We start from the raw sequence: 16,775 nt of genomic DNA on the forward strand, positions 1-16,775 counted from the left end.
AGGCTCAATTACTTAATAGGAGTTGTTAAAAACTGTTGGTGGACCTGACATGTTCCCTTTAAAAAAAATTGGTGTTCAAGAGGCCTTACCGTATTGTACAACACTTGCTGTTTCGAGTTCGTCCGTATCCTTCTACTGACTTTGCTTGATATCGTATCTATGTAGTAAGCTTGTTTCTGGTCCGGTATTTACATAGTAAGCTTGGTCCTGTTACAGTTTATGTATTTAATCATTTATCTGATATTGCACATGCTTGTGTGATCCGGAAATTAAAACGACACCAAGTTTTAAATGCATTTGCCAAATGCTGTCATAAACAGGCTAATGATGGCTGTAAATCATAGGCCAGTTCTTGCTTCTCTGGCTAAAGTTTGCCAGCTAGCCCCTGTAGTCTAGAGACTGATGATGAAAGTTTGTTGACACCTTTGCACTAAAATTCATTTAATTTAGAACTCGCATCCACCTTGTATTTCTGGGAGGGACATTCCCACAATTGAACAATCTGAAGCTAAGGTTGCAAACTGCATATCCTGAGGTTCAGAAAATGAGTGTAAGAATGGAGTTTGCAGTCTGAAACTTCATTAGGTGATTTGGCTTCTTTCTTCTTCAAAAGTATGATTAAAGTGTCCTCCAAGCCCCTGGCTTCCTCCAGACTTGTTATTGTGCAACATTCATACTCTCTATTTATGCCATTGGAGTATGGAGTCTGCTGCCACCACGGTAGACAGCTGAAGAATATGTTTGCTCCCTGTATTTTTGCACAGAAAAAAAAAAAGAATATTCTAATGAAGTCAAATATAAACATTCCATGCAGGACATAATATTATTATTATTATTATTATTAATAAACTAGTTTTTGTACTCCTTAAAGGGAACCTGTCACTAGATTCATGCTGTCCACTCCACTCCAGTTGATAGACTTTTGTCTCCCATGTGTGTATGTAGAGAGAGACTTGTTGATCAACAGGATTTGGGCTGAACTAGTTGGGCATCTCTCTATTGTCCCTGTTTGGCTTTTTAAGCTCCGATTAATCAAAACCAGCGTTTTTTCACGCCAGTCTTTGAGGAGTCATGCTAAAGTCTGACATTTCTGATTCATTAAGAAGCGTACACATCTCCAAAGTGGCATACGCAGTGTGTGCCTCATCACAAATCATTTTAAGTTCAGGAGTAGCGTAAGAAACACTTCCACTCGTCCTGCATTTGAGTGGAGGTTGCCATGCCTCCATCCTGACCTAACACGCACACTTTGTTGGAGCTGAGTGTAAATGGCGTGAGTGTATCCTAAGTTGCAGGATGTTAGTGCTCCAAAAAATTGTGACTTTTCAAAGCTGCTTATTCCAAAATTATGGCATAAAAGTTTTCCTGGTCACAGTCACCCAGCCAGGCTCTGATTGATACTGACTGTAGTTCTGTACAGCGTCGGACTGGCCCACCGGGACACTGGGAGATCCCCCGGTGGGCCCAGGGTCCTCGGTAGGCCCCCGTGATGGATATAGTGGGGCCCGCCCACCGGTAACCGGTCTGTGATCTTTGTGGCCACGGTCCCATCAGAAGCCGCTGCGTGCCGGCCTCTAATGGGCCCATGGTCAGAAAGCATACCTTCCTCTTGATGGTGGCTGCTGCCACCGCCGGGAACATCTGCTCTCTGCTATGCGCTGCGCACAGACGGCGCATAGCAGTGACGTTCAAAGGCCGCCGGTCAATCAAAGCCGCGCGCGTCAGCGTTCGACCTCTTATAGGCCGGCGGGCATTGAAAGTCACTGCTATGCTCCGGGCGCTGACGTCAGTGCGCTGCACATGGCAGAGATGTGGAGATGCCCTCCGGCTAGCGGGCGGGCTGCTGACAGAGCACGGCCTCTGATGGATTGGCGGCCCTGTTGCAGATCACTCGTCCACGCTGCCGAGGACGCTGCCGGGGGAGCGCAGAAAGGTAAGAAGTCCCCCCCCCCCCCCCTATATTAATGGGGGGGGGGAGGGGGGTGCGGCAGATGGCACATAGAGACCCATGATGGAGGGAAGGATATGACACACAGGGGCCCATGATGAAGGGGGGGGGATATGACACACGGGGGCCTATTATGGAAGGGGGGGTATAACACACAGAGGCCTATTATGGAGGGGAGGGATATGACACATAGGGGCCCATGATGGAGGGAGGGGGGATGACACGTAGGGGCTTATGATGGGTGGGGGGGGGGGCCTAGGATGGGGGATATTATTAAATAAAGGGGGCCAAGATGGGTGACAATTACAGTATGGGGGCCAGAATGAGGTATTATTAGTTTATAGTGGCAAGGGGGGACATAATTACTGTAGGGAACATTACTGCTGTAATATAATTTACTTTTGAGGATACTGTTCTCCATGGGGGAGTAACAAAAGGGGAGTCTTGTTACTGTGCAGGGCGGCACTATGTCGCTTTTTTTCTTCATCTGGTGTAGTGTAGAAATCAGGGAATAAGTGTGGAATGTGCTCTCGAATTGATCAGCTATTGATAACTGTGTGTTATTTTCTGCAGCGACAAGTCCTGGATGGAAGAAGTGATGGCGGTCTGTGCCGGATGAAAAAGAAAAACGAAGATGAAGGACTTCAACTAGAGATGTCACTGGTGAGTCGGTGTATTACATGTAAATGCACACTATACAATGTATACAAAACTCCTGTGTATAATGTCACTGGTGATCCCTGTATTACCTGTACACTATACACTGTATACAGAGCTTCTGTGTATAATGTCATTGGTGATCCTTGTATTACCTGTACACTGACACTATATACAGAGCTCCTGTGTATAATATCACCAGTGGTAATATTTGTGTTATTAGTATTGTGTTTTTTATTCATGATCCTTATTGTAGTATTATTCGTTGACTATGTAATGGTAACATGTGGTCTGGTCATGGTGTGGCGGTATTTGTTCCTTCTAGGTGGTATTATTCGGTCACTATGTTATGCTAATATGTGGTCTGGTCACAGTGTGGCGGTATTTGTCCCTTGTTTGTGGTATTATTCGGTTACTATGTGGTTGTAATATGTGATCTGGTCATGGTTTTGATGCGCCCCCTAGGACCGTGGGGTACTCGCCACCGGGTCGGTTAGTTCCTTGGGATAGTCACGGGGGCGTGACCCAGTCTGGGGCGCTGGGCGGTCAATAAAAAGGACAGTTTATTAAAGGGAAAAATTTTGTGGCGCCACCAGTGGTATGCGACTTTAGGTGGCCGCCACTGCCGAAGGAGACCGCTGAGGCCGTTGGTGACGCAACTGGGATAGATTTGCTCCCCACGGGTAGAGCGGGGCCCCAGGGCTACCGGTATGGTTTATGTAGGGGATTGTGGATGTTGGGGTGCAGAACTGAGGGTGCAGATAATGACCAGATGACACAGGAATGGTGGTTTCCTCTACCTTTACTTGATGTTTGATGGTGCAGACCGGTGCACTGGTAAAAGAAGGTAATGGAGATCCGGGCAGCCTAGAAGCAATTTGGGATCCACCTCGCCAGGTGGGGTTGTAGGCCTTCCTTCTGCGCTGTCCTCTTTGGCCCTGCTGCCTAAAGCTATGCTGCGTCCCTCTTTCCTGAGTGATCGTTAAATACTAGCCCGTATAGCAGCCAGCTTGAGCCTTTTACAGGTGTCGCTCCTTCGTGGCAGCTCCAGGCTCTAGTATGCTGCTGAGCCACCGGATGTTTGGTGGGGCCAGGAGACCTGCTGTCTCCTGCCCTCCGGATTTAGCTGCCGGGACTTCAGTACCTGAGCAACCACGGACTCCGGTGTCCGGTTTCTTGCGCTTTTCTCTGGGGCGAGCTTGGTCACAGCTCCCCTCCCCAGGTTCTCCCTAGTCTTCCACTGACCTCTCCTCCGTCCCCAACTGGCTCTCCTCCGTCCCCAACTGGCTCTCCTCCGTCCCCAACTGGCTCTCCTCCGTCCCCAACTGGCTCTCCTCCGTCCCCAACTGGCTCTCCTCTGTCTTCAACTGACTCTCCTAACCCCCGCCTCTGGGCCCCAATTTAAAGGGAAAGCTCCCCCGAGTTAGAGCTCCCCCTTCTGGTCTGGAGCCAGGAAAAATGCTGGTGTTACCTGATAAGGGACCCCTCCTTGCTTCCAGGCATGGCATCACTCCCTGTGTGTTGGGCAATGCCAATGTGGCAAACTGACTCCTGGGGTGCCACAGTGTGATGGTATGTGTCCCTTGTATATGGTGGTATTGGTCTTGGTATAGTTGACTGTGTTGTGTATGGCGGCCATTTGTTCTCTCTGATATCAATAAGAGGACGATTCTTTATTTCCAATAGAGATTAATTGCTTTGACATTTAACCCCTCCCTGTCCTGTGTCTACTACACAGTAGCAAATATGCACTTAGAGAGGTTCTCCAGTGAAAACAAGTAATCACCTATCCTAAGGCCACGTTCACACGTTCAGTATTTGGTCAGTGCTTTACATCAGTATTTGGAAGCCAAAACCAGGAATGGTGATAAATGCCGAAGTGGTGACGTGTTTCTATTCTACTATTCCTCTGATTGTTCCACCCCTGGTTTTGGCTTACAAATAAGTGATGTAAAATACTGAACGTGTGAACGTGACCTAAGGATAAGTTATTGATTAGTGGGGGTCTGGATGCTGGGACCTGCACCTATCTGCAGAATGTGGAGCTTTTCTCCCCATTAGACTGGAGCTCATGTGCAACTTGACCACTGATCCATTCATTCCCTCAGTGGCTGTTCCTGTTTTTTTCTGGAAGCCCCAAAGAGAAGGAATGAGGCTGCGGTCAGACGTCCCATCTGCCGCTGCATTTTAAAATGGGGATAAAAGTGCTCTGTCAGGTATAAAAGTTCCACATTCTTCTGATTGGTGCGGTTTTCAATGGTCAGATTACACCGATCAATAAGATATCTCCTACCTAACCTGTGATTCGGTGATATTTGGTTTTCATCAAAGAACACCTGTAATGTAAACTTCCGTAATTGTACAATCCCAGTTATAGCGGTGCACAGTAGATGTGTAGGAGCCTCCTGTGATTTACAGTCGACTCTCCACTATAACAGGGGTAACGGATAACAAAGTATTTGCATATAGATGTAGGGTGGGCCCCTAGGATCAATTTCTCCTGTGGGCCCCAGACACCCCAGTCCGACCCTGGTTCTGTAGCATGAATTTAGTGTCGGGTTCCCTTTAAGGCTTTTCTATAAACAGGGCGGCGCTCATAGCAATCTGGTATTGGCAACCGCAGGGGTCTCCTGTAGACCCTGGGTTGTCATGCCAACCCATCGGCGACCCGCGATCATGTGACTGGGTCGCCGACAGGCGGAGCCAACGGCGCGCTTCCTGGAAGCGCGAGTTAAATACCGCTGTCAGAGATTGACAGCGGCATTTAACTAGTTAGCAGCTGCGGGTGGATCGCGATTCCACCTGCGACTGTTAGGTGCACATGTCAGCTGTATAGATCGGCTGTCATGTGCCTGGAAAGGTGCTGGCTCAGCGCCGGAGCCCGCACCAAATGGGGATCCAACGTGTGTCACGGCACACGTCGGAAAGGGATTGAAAGCGAGAGAGGCAAAGGAGAACCCATTAAAGGGACTCTGCAATACCACACTTTCATTCCATTGAGTGAAACAGAAATAAAAACAAGGATTTTTTCATTCAGCAATGACAGTGAAGTCCATGAAGTGATTGAAGATGGCTCACAATTGGCAATGGATGACATAACTGGTGATGTGACCTATCAATATGATCAGCACTGATGGCTAATGGACTCTCCAAAGATTATGCTAATAACGTTTTTACACCTTCTGGTCCATCCCCATCCTTTGTGTATCCAAGAAAACCAGATATATTAAAAGTAAACAAAAAATCAGATATAACTCAGGTGGACCCGAACACCGTAACAGCCGGACATACTGACACAAAGGGAAATGACCATTGTTAGTAAGAGGTTGTTGATAAGATTAAAGAGACAAATTGATGAAAAAAGCTCAGTTTAAAGACTTACTATTAATTGTTCAGACTAGTTCATTTTGTTTTATGTTAAAGCTTGATGATTTAACTACTATACTCTGTTTAAAAACTTGAAAAGAACATGTCTAGTATCGTAATAATAAAAAAATGTATAGTTATATTTGAATATTTAATATTGCTTCTTTTACTTTAATACTAAACATATGATTAGGATGAGACTGTATTTAGAAAATCTTAAGTTAATTCATTAAAATATGATCCCAAGGAGAGCCCAACTTGAATCTTTGTAAAAATGTAACCAAGAAGTCAATTAACAGATATGCTTTTTTTGAAAATTTTAAAATGTTTTTTCAAAATTGCACATCAAAATTTTTAATTTGACTCCTTAAATATCAACAAACATAATCTTGTGACATATCAAATTAAATCCTATACCGTTCTAAACTAAACGGTGTCTCTCCCATCTTTCTCTTATTTCTAACTTGAGACATGATAAAAAATGTAACATCATACAAGCCCAAAATTCAGACTTTTTAAAAACTTTAGAAATCTATAAAAAATTAACTAATGAAGATAAAAATGCAAAACTTTTTTTTTGTAATTCACTTAAGTAGCACTTAACAAAAAAAAATATCAAAGAAAAAAAATCCGAAGACATCTGTTAAAAAAAATAATAATCAGATTTGGATCACTTGAATGGAATGACCTGAATGTAGAAATACCCCAAATGTGGCTGTACAGTACTGCTTAGCTACACGGTGAGACTTGGGAGGGACGGAGCGCTATCTGCCTCCTGGAGCACAGATTTTCCTGGAATAGTATGCAGACTCCATATACACAGCTCCTACGTAATTCAGATGAACCCCCTCATTCACTATGAGGCAGCCGAGTTAGGCCTCTTTCACACGTCAGTGTGTCCGCTACGTGTGGTGACAGTTTCTACACGTACCGGAGACGCATACACACCCAGACCAATTCAAATGAATGGGTCTGTGCACATGTCCGTGTGTTTCCACCGACCGTGTGTCCGTGGAGAAAACATGTTGACATGTTCATTTTTTTAGTTCTGCACAGGCCATAAAACGTCCCACACTGATGACACATGGATGACATCCGTGTGTCATTAGTGTGAATCCTACCGGAGCCTGGGAATCAGTGTACAGTTAGTGCAAAGCGCCATTTTTTTTTAATTTTATTCTTATTTTGACAGTTGGACACAGCGGGAGCAGAATACTACTCTCAACATTGTCCCTTGCTCATGCTGGTCGCAGCATCGGCAGAGGACAAAGATGAGGGCAGTGTTCAGCACCCGGCACTAGGGAACAGCGCTAACTGTACTGCTGATTCCCACGCGCCGGTACGTGTGCTCCTGATGCGGCACACTGTTGCCACACTTATGCCACACGAGTGCTCACTGATACGGATATCTTCGGTACTGGGTTTTCCGGTTCCGGAAATATCAGGACGTGTGAAGCCGGCCTTACTCTTTACTCCGTCTGGCCTCTGTTCAGCATTGTCCTTGTTTTCAGAAGTTCACAAAAGCGCAGCGCATTATTATAAATGGGAAGCAGGTCACTGAAGGTTTACTGACCTTTCATTTAAGCCACAGTGATGAATATGAAAATAGAGCACCAAGAAAAGACCCACCCACAGGTCCGTCCCAGAGCACGAGCATATCATTATCTCCAAATTGCAAATAATGATTAAACTACAACCACAGGACTGATTTCATCAACTCCGGTATCATTTTAATCAATGTAACAGCGCCAACCTGGCGCTGCATGTAGTTTACTTAGCACAATCCTAGTGACAGTTTCCCTTTAATAAAACCAACCAGTACCCTAGGGATCAAGTACAATTCATTAGTGCATAAAATGTTTGGATCAAAATAAAAGCTATTTATGAACTGTAACAAGATGGATGGCATGTATTAGTGTGGTATACACAGTAGATGACTTTTAAAGGAGTTGTCCGATACGTACAATGTCCTGTATAAAGAACTATTTTTCAGCCCTAACCACTTTTGTAATTTGCTTTCTTTGAATTCCCTGCACTATACAGCTAATCATTATGTGTTCTTTTTACTTTACTTTCTATGACATTTCGTTTGTAGGGATTTTCAAACGGGACGTCTTCAGTAAGATGGGCCCTGCAGTTACCTCTCCCAGCTTTTATCATACCCTCCATCCCCTCTTATCCATGGAGCAGGACATAAGTGAACACAGTGCCAGCCCTGATCACATCTTCTACAACTGCTGCATTCTGCTGATGGCCGAAATCAATCGCAGTGATGAAAGCAAAGAAGTGACCACTACGTTGTCACACGGATCGTCTTCAGGGGGCGGCACTGCTGTTGGTCGCCCTCTGCGGTAACAGAAGCTGTGTGGCGGTGCTGTGGTCCCATCTCTGCTTTTTTTCACTGCAGTTGATTCCGGACTTTAGAAGGTGGCAACAGTCATAGAAGATGTGAAAAATGACTGAAGTGCTGCCCCCTAATGTCCTATTCAGAGGCGGGGGGGAGATTGGGTTATAGAGGCTGCAGGTATGTGACTGCAGGGTCCAGCCTCCTGAGGATGTCCCGTCCCATTTGAGAATTTACAAATAAAGCAAATTACTAAAATGTTAAGGACTTAAAAATGCCCTATATAACTATCTATTTTTATGCATTGGGCAAACTCTATAACAAATTTATTGCAGAAATGTTTCTGCCGTCCCATTAATTTAAATAGGGGTCGAAGAAATCCATGCACATGCTGCCAAAGCCACTCCATTCACATGTATGGAATGAGTTTAGTTGCTGAAAATTCTGCACAAATCTGTGTGTGAATTTACCAAAAGATCACCCAGAGTAGTGTGCTCAGTAAGGGTGGTACGCAACACTAAGCACTGTAGATGCAGTTGGATTCCAGTTTATTTTGAAGTATGGGCTACGAGAGGTCGAAAATTGTGGGATGAAAATTTCAGATATTCTCCAAATGTCCAACAGCACTCGCCAACCGCCTAAATACTGCTTGTTTTTGCGTATGACCACTGGGTTAATGTCATATTCTTTTGGTAATGCTGAATACATTTATAAAGTCATCTCTTTAACCCTTTCACGATGGGGCTAATTTCCGTTTTTACATTTTTGTTTTTTTTCCCCCTTGTTCCCAGAGCCATAGCTTTTATTTATCTGTCCACATAGACATATGCTTGTTTTTTGTGGGACGAGTTCTACTTTTGAATGACACCGTTTATAATACCAAATAGTGTACTGGAAAATGGAAGAAATTCCAAATCCGGAGAAATTATGAAAAAAAACCTTAAATTCTGTCATTGTTGTTTGGGAATTGTTTTTTATGGTGCTCATTTTGTGGTAAAAATGACCTTGCAATATGATTCTACTCCTCAGTACAATTACAGCGATACCAAACGTCCAGTTTTTTATTATTATTTTAGTGGTGAAACAAAAATCAGACGTTTGCAAAAAAATGGTTTTGAAATAACTTGAAACTGACAAAAGTAATGTTTAGTTTAAATTTTACTGAATATCAATTAATGAAAATCAGACATTGCTTTTGAATTGTGGTTCAACAGAAATATTAAAACTATGAAAACAAATGAAAATGGCTGATATAAAAATGTTAGTATGCTTAACTTAATTTTTTTTGCACAACCTTTGGAGGCAATCACTGCAAAAAATAGGATTTCTCTAACTCTCCATGAGACTTTTGCATCTATCCACAGTTATTTTGGCCCACTGTTTGTGAGCAAACTGTTCCAGCTGTCTCAGGTGTGAAGGGTGGCTTATCCAGACAGCATGTTTCAGCTCTTTCCACAGATGTTCAATTGGATTTATACTAGGGCTTATTGCAGGTCACTTCAGGATAGTCCAATGTTTTTCTTTGTGTTTAGGTATGTTTTGGGTCATTATTCTGTTGTAGGACCTACGACTCAGATGAAACTTTTTGAGATTAGGCAGTACATTTTGTTCCAGAGTGCCCTGATAGTCTTGAGATTTCATTGCACCCTGCACAAAGTCAAGACATGGAAAGGGAAAAGAAAAAAAAACAGCTCACCTCCATGAACCAGCTGGGTGTATCCGGGATTCGTGATCAGTGCTGCTGCTTGCGCTCAGTAGACAGGTAATAGGAAAGACGATGATCCAGCTCCACAGACTCCAATAATAAAAACAAATGTCTTTTATTTAGAATTTTTTAAAAATATCCAGATTGCGATAATGTAACTCCAGCTGGTGGAAGAACAATAATAGAAGGGAAAACACAGGGGCACCAAGGAGGGGTGCGCTACCCGACGCGTTTCGAGCGTAGACCACTCTTAAACTTGGTATGAATAAGTATTATATGTCTATTATTGCTCTTCCACCAGCTGGAGTTACATTATCGCTATCTGGATATTTTAAAAAAATTCTAAATAAAAGACATTTGTTTTTATTATTGGAGTCTGTGGAGCTGGATCATCATCTTTCCTATTACAAAGTCAAGACACCTTGTGCCAGATACAGCAAAGCATAGCCAAGTCCCATCCATAGTTCACCGTAGGTGCAAGATCCTTTTCTTTGTATGCTTCATTTTTGTGTCTGTGAACATAGAGCTGATGTGACTTGCCTAAAACCTCAAGTTTGGCTCATCTGTTCAATGGATCTTTTCCCAGAATCTTTTTGACTTGGAAGTATGCATTTTGTCAGATTCCAGTTTTGCTTTTATATGGTTTTGCTTTCAACAGTGATTCCTCCCCTGTTACCTTCCATGAAGTCCACTTTGGCCAAGACAGTGATGGATGGCGCAATCTGACACTGATGTACCATGACCTTGGAGTTCATCTGTAATCTGTTTGAAAGTTGTTCAGGGCTCGTTCGTTACCATTCATATTATCCATCTCTTCAGTTTGTCATCAATTTCCTCTTGTGGCCATGTCCATGGAGGTTGGCTACAGTCCCATAGACCTTACATTTCTGAATAATATGAACAACGGTAGTAGGAGGAACATCAAGTGTTTAGAGATCGTCTTATATCCTTTACCTTTTAACATGTTTGTCTAGTATTTGTTTTCTAATCTAAGACATTTTTGAATAGCTTTCTTTGGTCCATGTTTCATGTGGTACATACCATGATACCAAACAGTACTGTGACTACTTTTCACCCTTTAAATAGGTAGATTGACTTAATTGATTACAAGTTTGTTATCTCCGGGGCCCCACTTTCCAGTTACATGCAAATGTGACATTATCCTCAATCACAAATTTATATAACAATGAACTGGGTAGATTGTTAAATGAATAAGATGCAGCCTTTGTCTGTACATAGTGATTCACGTACTGCTCATATAAGACGGTGGTGGCCCACTCTTGCACAGGGGCCCACCAGAGGATTCTCCTGTGGGCCAGTCCAAGCCTATACTTGGCCCCCCTGCACCCTCTGTTTCCACCTTGACAGGTGTCATTGTTGCTAGGCAATGTTTTTCACCGCTCTTGACCGTGTTATAGGTAATCTTCTTGCTATTCACATTGTTGTTATTTATTTACAGCCTTTATATTTTTACAGTAGGATAAACTTAGTTGGCCAGCTTAAATCCTAAGCAATGTCTGGATTTAGTTGATTGGAATGTTAAGTAACAACACATGAAAGGATTACAGATAAAGTGCTAAAATGTAGCAGTATTGATTCTACTTGGAGTGTGCTGCATACATTAAATTTTTTATGATATTTTGCTTAAATTAGAGGCATAAAGATAATTACTATTTATAAATTAATAATCTGTCACAAAGATTGGAATATTTAAACGGTGTTTTGTCTCCTTGGCGCTTGAGTTTGACACATTGCGGATTGATAGATGATTGGGAAGGGCTGGAAAAAACTCAGCCGTCATGGTGCACATTGGCACCAATGACAAAATTAGAGGTAGGTGGAAGGTCCTTTAAAGGGGTGGCCTTTTCCCTATCTATTTTAGTCCCATAATCTAAGTTTTTTTCTGATATACTTGCTTTAAAAATTCCCCACTGTTCCCTAACTACACTAACTACTTTTGTATCACTTTTTTTCTCTACTTCCTGTCTGATGATGATTTGTTTGAGTATCCCCAGTGCATGCTGGGATAATCAAACAAAACATCATCAGGGCTACTAAAGAGAGAGCCTAAGGATGATGAGGGAGATCCCCTCCAATTAGGACATAATTACTTATAGAGGCAAGGAGGGAGCAATAGATCACAGTAATTTATATATCAGAAAAAGTTTATTTTATCAAAAGTTTTAAAATATGTTATGGTATAAATATTCTCATACATATGGATACAGGACATAAACTTTAGTACAAGAGGTTTATTAGAAGAGACCTATGAGCCGGACCACTATTTTGTTTCTACCCTAGATCTAGAGTTCGGAATAGACAATATTTTTTAGTATAGAAAAGTTGTAAATTCCTTCCTTATAGTCTCTATATTAGGTCGAATAGAGATAATACTATTGATAATATTATAAAGGCAATGCCAAAGTATACAATAAGGAGAGGTATATTACTTGTAGACATAGGGATGTGGTCTTGGATGGCTCACTTGTTACCTCGACGCGCGTTTCACCACTGCTGCAGTTTCGTCAGGAGGTGTTGAATGCGTTAAGGTGTGGGGTTTTTATGTGTTGTTCTGTTATGATAGGTCCGATGTAAACGGCGCACCTCTGCCATGTTGCCGTGTCATCCAGGGGGGCCGCGTGCCCTACTCGCATCACCACCTCCACGTGATCCGGTCACATGACCGGCGCCGTAGCCATGGTGACGCGTCGTAGTTCCGGAGCACTCCCGGAGGACGCCGCAGCGCATGCGCGGTGTGCGCTCCATCGGACTGGTAACAGATATGATTATTTGAGAGTTTTTTCTATCAGATATATGTGGTGTTCTTATTCTCACAGAATATTATAGACTGTTGGTGCAAGTATATATTATAATGGTCTAATTTTTGAAAAAGATGTTAGTGTTATATTGATTGATTGTATATATATCTATCAGAATATATATCAGTATATGTCTAAACTATTATTTGGCATAGTAGAGTATTTCTTCAGATTTTTCAAATTTATGAGAGCAGAATTATATTAGATGTGGAGATAGGTATTTGTTGTATATGTGTAATTCCATTAATAGAAGTTAGTTCCTCTAAGAGGAATAGATATTTCTTGATGAATGTGTAGATAGTGAATATCCTGCTGGTACAAAAACATGTCTATGGACCAGATAGTATGTCTAATGGTGGTAAGTTATTTGAGAGTGATAAGTCTTTTGATATTACCATAGGATTACATTTCAATATTTCACCCAGATGATCCTCCGTAGATGTTTCATCTCTGTAATTTCAGTGTCTCATATATGGTCCAGATGACAGATGGCCATATGACTAAATATCATATATCTCAGGTTGAAGGGAAGAAGCTTCACCGGAATAGATCACATCTTTTGCGTAGTGTCCTCAGATTTTTCCTGTAGTTGCAGAATAACTCTCTGTATTTTTCCTGTAGTTGCAAAATGGTTGTCTGTATGTTGATCTTTCCTTTTGTTTTCTTTCCATGGATTTGGTGTGACAGTGGTCCTGGATGTCACATCATCATCTCTCTCCGCTCTCCAATTATCAGGGGTAGAGGCTGCGTTCATGGTCGCAGTCCCTGCACCCTCCCTGAAAGGAAGAGTCATCAGTGACGCTATTTTCAAGGGCTGGTCCCTGCTCTGTTCCTGAGTGTCTCCTCCGTGCGCAGTCTCCTCCTGTTCCCTGTGCGATACGTGCGGCGTCAGCTTTGCTGTCTGCTTAGATGAACAGTAATAAGCCGGCAGCAGAGCGGTGTCACTATACTCTGCAGAGGCCGGTAATGGTCACTTGCCAGGGCAGCGCTAATCCTCCTGCACGCTGGGTATAGTGACACCTCTCTGCTGCCAGCTCATTACTATTCATGTAAGCAGACCACAGACTGGACGCCGCACTCATCGCAAAGGGCACTGAGGGAGACTGCGCACAGGGGGAGACACTCTGGGACAGAGGGGGGACCAGCCCCTGAAACGAGCGTCCCTAATGACCGCAGCCTCTGACCCCTGATGATGCTTTGAGTATCCCAGCATGCACTAGGGATACTCAAACGAATCGCCATCAGACAAAGTAGAGAAGTGGAGAAAAAAAATACAAAAGCTGTTAGACATTGTAGTTAGGGAACGGTAGGGAATTTCTGAAGCAAGTATATTAGAAAATAGCTTGGATTATGGGACTAAATAGATAAGGAAAAATACTTTGTCTTTGGACCAACCATTCAACCCCTTTACCGCCTGGGGCGTAATAGTACGCACCAGGCTGTCAAACCCTGTTCAGCGCGGGCTCCAGCGCTGAGCCCACACTGAACCGGGCACATGTCAGCTGATTTATACAGCTGACATGTCCCCGCAACAGCCGCGGGTGGAATCGCGATCCACCCGTGGCTGTTAACAATAAATGCCGCTGTCAATCTCTGACAGCGGCATTTAACAGCGCCGCGCCGGAAACGTGTCACTTACACCGCCCCAGTCACGTGATCGCGGGTCATTGATGGGTGGGCATGACAACCCTGGGTCTGCAGCAGATCCCAGTGGTTGTCATGTACTGATCGCTATGAGCGCCACCTAGTGTTCGGCACTCATAACACAGGAGCATTTCTGCTACATACAGTAGAGGTGATCTGCTCATCACCTCTATGTAGCAGAGGCGATCGAAGACTATAGAAGCAAGCAAAAAGTGTGTTAAAAAAAATAAAAAAAAAAAAAAAAAAAAAAAAAAAATTTAAAAATATTAAAAAAATATAAAAGTTTAAATCGCCCCATTCAAAATAAAATAATAATAAAAAAAACCCACATACACATATTTGGTATCGCCGCGTTCAGAATCGCCCAATTTATCAATATAAAAAAAGAATTAATCCGATCAGTAAACGGAGTAATGAGAAAAAAATTCTAAACGCCAGAATTACGTTTTTTGGTCGCCGCAAAATTGCAATAAAATGAAAAAACATCGGATCTACCCCAAAATAATATCAGTAAAAACTCCAGCTCGGCACGCAAAAAAAAAGCCCCCACCCGGCCCCAGATCCCAAAAAATGGAGACGCTACAAGTCTTGGAAAATGGCGCCTTTTTTTTTTTTTTTTTTTTTTTTTAACAAACTTCTAGGAGGGCAAGATAGTGTAGTTAATTACCTAGTGTCTAAATAATGAAAGTGGTGTTGGAAAGGGGGGGGGGGGGGGAGTTAGAACAGTTAATACAGAGAAGCTAATGTCAGAAGCCTCTCACAAGATGGAGGAATTAGATTTAATAATGTTGGAAGAAAATTCTGATATGGTGGGGATAATGGAGACATGGCTGGATGACAGCTCTAAGTGGACTTTTAACTTGCAAGGCTATATGCTGTTCAGAAATTACCGTACAAATAAGCAAGGGGCAGGGGTTTGTTTATATGTAAAATTTTCCCTTAAATTGATCTTGCATAATAATACATGTGAGTCTGATGAAAATGTTATGTTTCGATGGGTTGAAGTAAGGCTGAGTGCCCACGTAGCGTTTTTCAAGCGTTTATGCTGTGGAATTTCCGCAGCATAAACGCTTGTGAAACGCTAGGTAATCCGCACCCCATGGTCCCCAAGGGGATTCCGCATGTTCTATGCACATGCTGCGGATTTTTCCGCAGCGTTTATGCTGCGTACAAAAATCCGCAGCATGTCATTTAATTTTGCGGAAGCGCAGCGGAACTCCCGCCATTGACTTGCATTGAGACGCATAGAAACCGCGACTGTACATTTTTACAAGCGGCTTCTATGCCTCTCTATGTGCAGATGGTACCCAGTTCTGGAGGAGAGGAGACTCTCATCCAGACCTGGGTACCATTGTACCTGTAAAAAAAGAATAAAATAACAAATAAAGTTTATACTCACCTTTCCGAAGGCTTTCTCTGAATGCCGGCATCGCTTGAGGACCTGCGGTGACGTCACAGTCATGTGACCGCAGGCCCTTCACCGCTCTGTCTCGCGAGATGCCGGCATCCAGGAGCCAGACAGGAAGCAGCGCTGCAGCACACGCCGGGGCCTCGGGGGTGAGTATAGCTTTATTTGTTTTCATTTTTACGGTTCACACTGTATAAATCCATGCCGTTTGCATGGATTTATATAGTGTGACCTAGTTGTCAAGCACTTTCCAAGTGATGCTATCGCCTGGAAAGCGCTTGTCAATCTGCATGCGGAAACGCATGTGAATCCGCATGTGGATCTGCATGTATTCTGCAGGAAAAACGCATGTACAATCTGCATGCGTTTTTTTCTGCCAGGGAGATGCAGAAATGCTGCAGAAATTTTCTGCTTCATTTCTGCATCGTGGGCACATAGCCTAAGGGATTGGAGAAAGAATCAAAATATTGAAAGGGGTTTGTTCTAGATCTCAAAGTATAATGGAAGAAGCTGAAAATCTACTCATAAAGCAAATAGATGAGGCAGCTAATCAGGGAGAACTCATTATTATGAGGGGGCTTCAACTGCCCTGATATAAGGCTAAATGCCCATGATGCAGAAATGCTGCTGATTTTTTCCGCATCTCCCTGGCAGGAAAAACACATGCGGATTTTACATGCATTTTTCCTGCCAGGTAGAAGCGTTTGTCAAGCGTTTTTGCATGCATTTCTGCATGCGGGTTATCAAGTGCTTTTCCAAGCGATTTTAGCATCACTTGGAAAAGTGCTTGACGACTTGGTCACACTATAAATCCATGCAACTGGCATGGATTTATATAGTGTGACCAAGTTAATAGTTAAAAAAAGAATAAAAATTGTAAATAA

General features: G+C 43.1%; 1 protein-coding gene across 6 annotated transcripts in view; it reads left to right on the plus strand.

The window, feature by feature from the left end:
- The window catches only part of EPB41L4B (erythrocyte membrane protein band 4.1 like 4B), a 1,171,543-nt gene that overhangs the window by 56,574 nt on the left and 1,098,194 nt on the right, over window positions 1–16,775 (plus strand). For 4 of the 6 annotated variants that reach the window (XM_073678479.1, XM_073678478.1, XM_073678481.1 and 1 more), the window contains one exon: window positions 2,522–2,611. The exons of the other annotated variants lie outside the window; for them this stretch is intronic. In XM_073678479.1, coding sequence (XP_073534580.1) covers window positions 2,522–2,611 — 90 coding nt within the window. The remainder of the gene's footprint in view (window positions 1–2,521; window positions 2,612–16,775) is intronic. 6 annotated transcript variants of the gene reach the window in all.

This window comes from Phyllobates terribilis, unplaced genomic scaffold, assembly GCF_046119375.1.
Source record: "Phyllobates terribilis strain yellow unplaced genomic scaffold, ASM4611937v1 Scaffold_4__5_contigs__length_816908805, whole genome shotgun sequence".
In the NCBI taxonomy this organism is placed as follows: Eukaryota; Metazoa; Chordata; class Amphibia; order Anura; family Dendrobatidae; genus Phyllobates; species Phyllobates terribilis.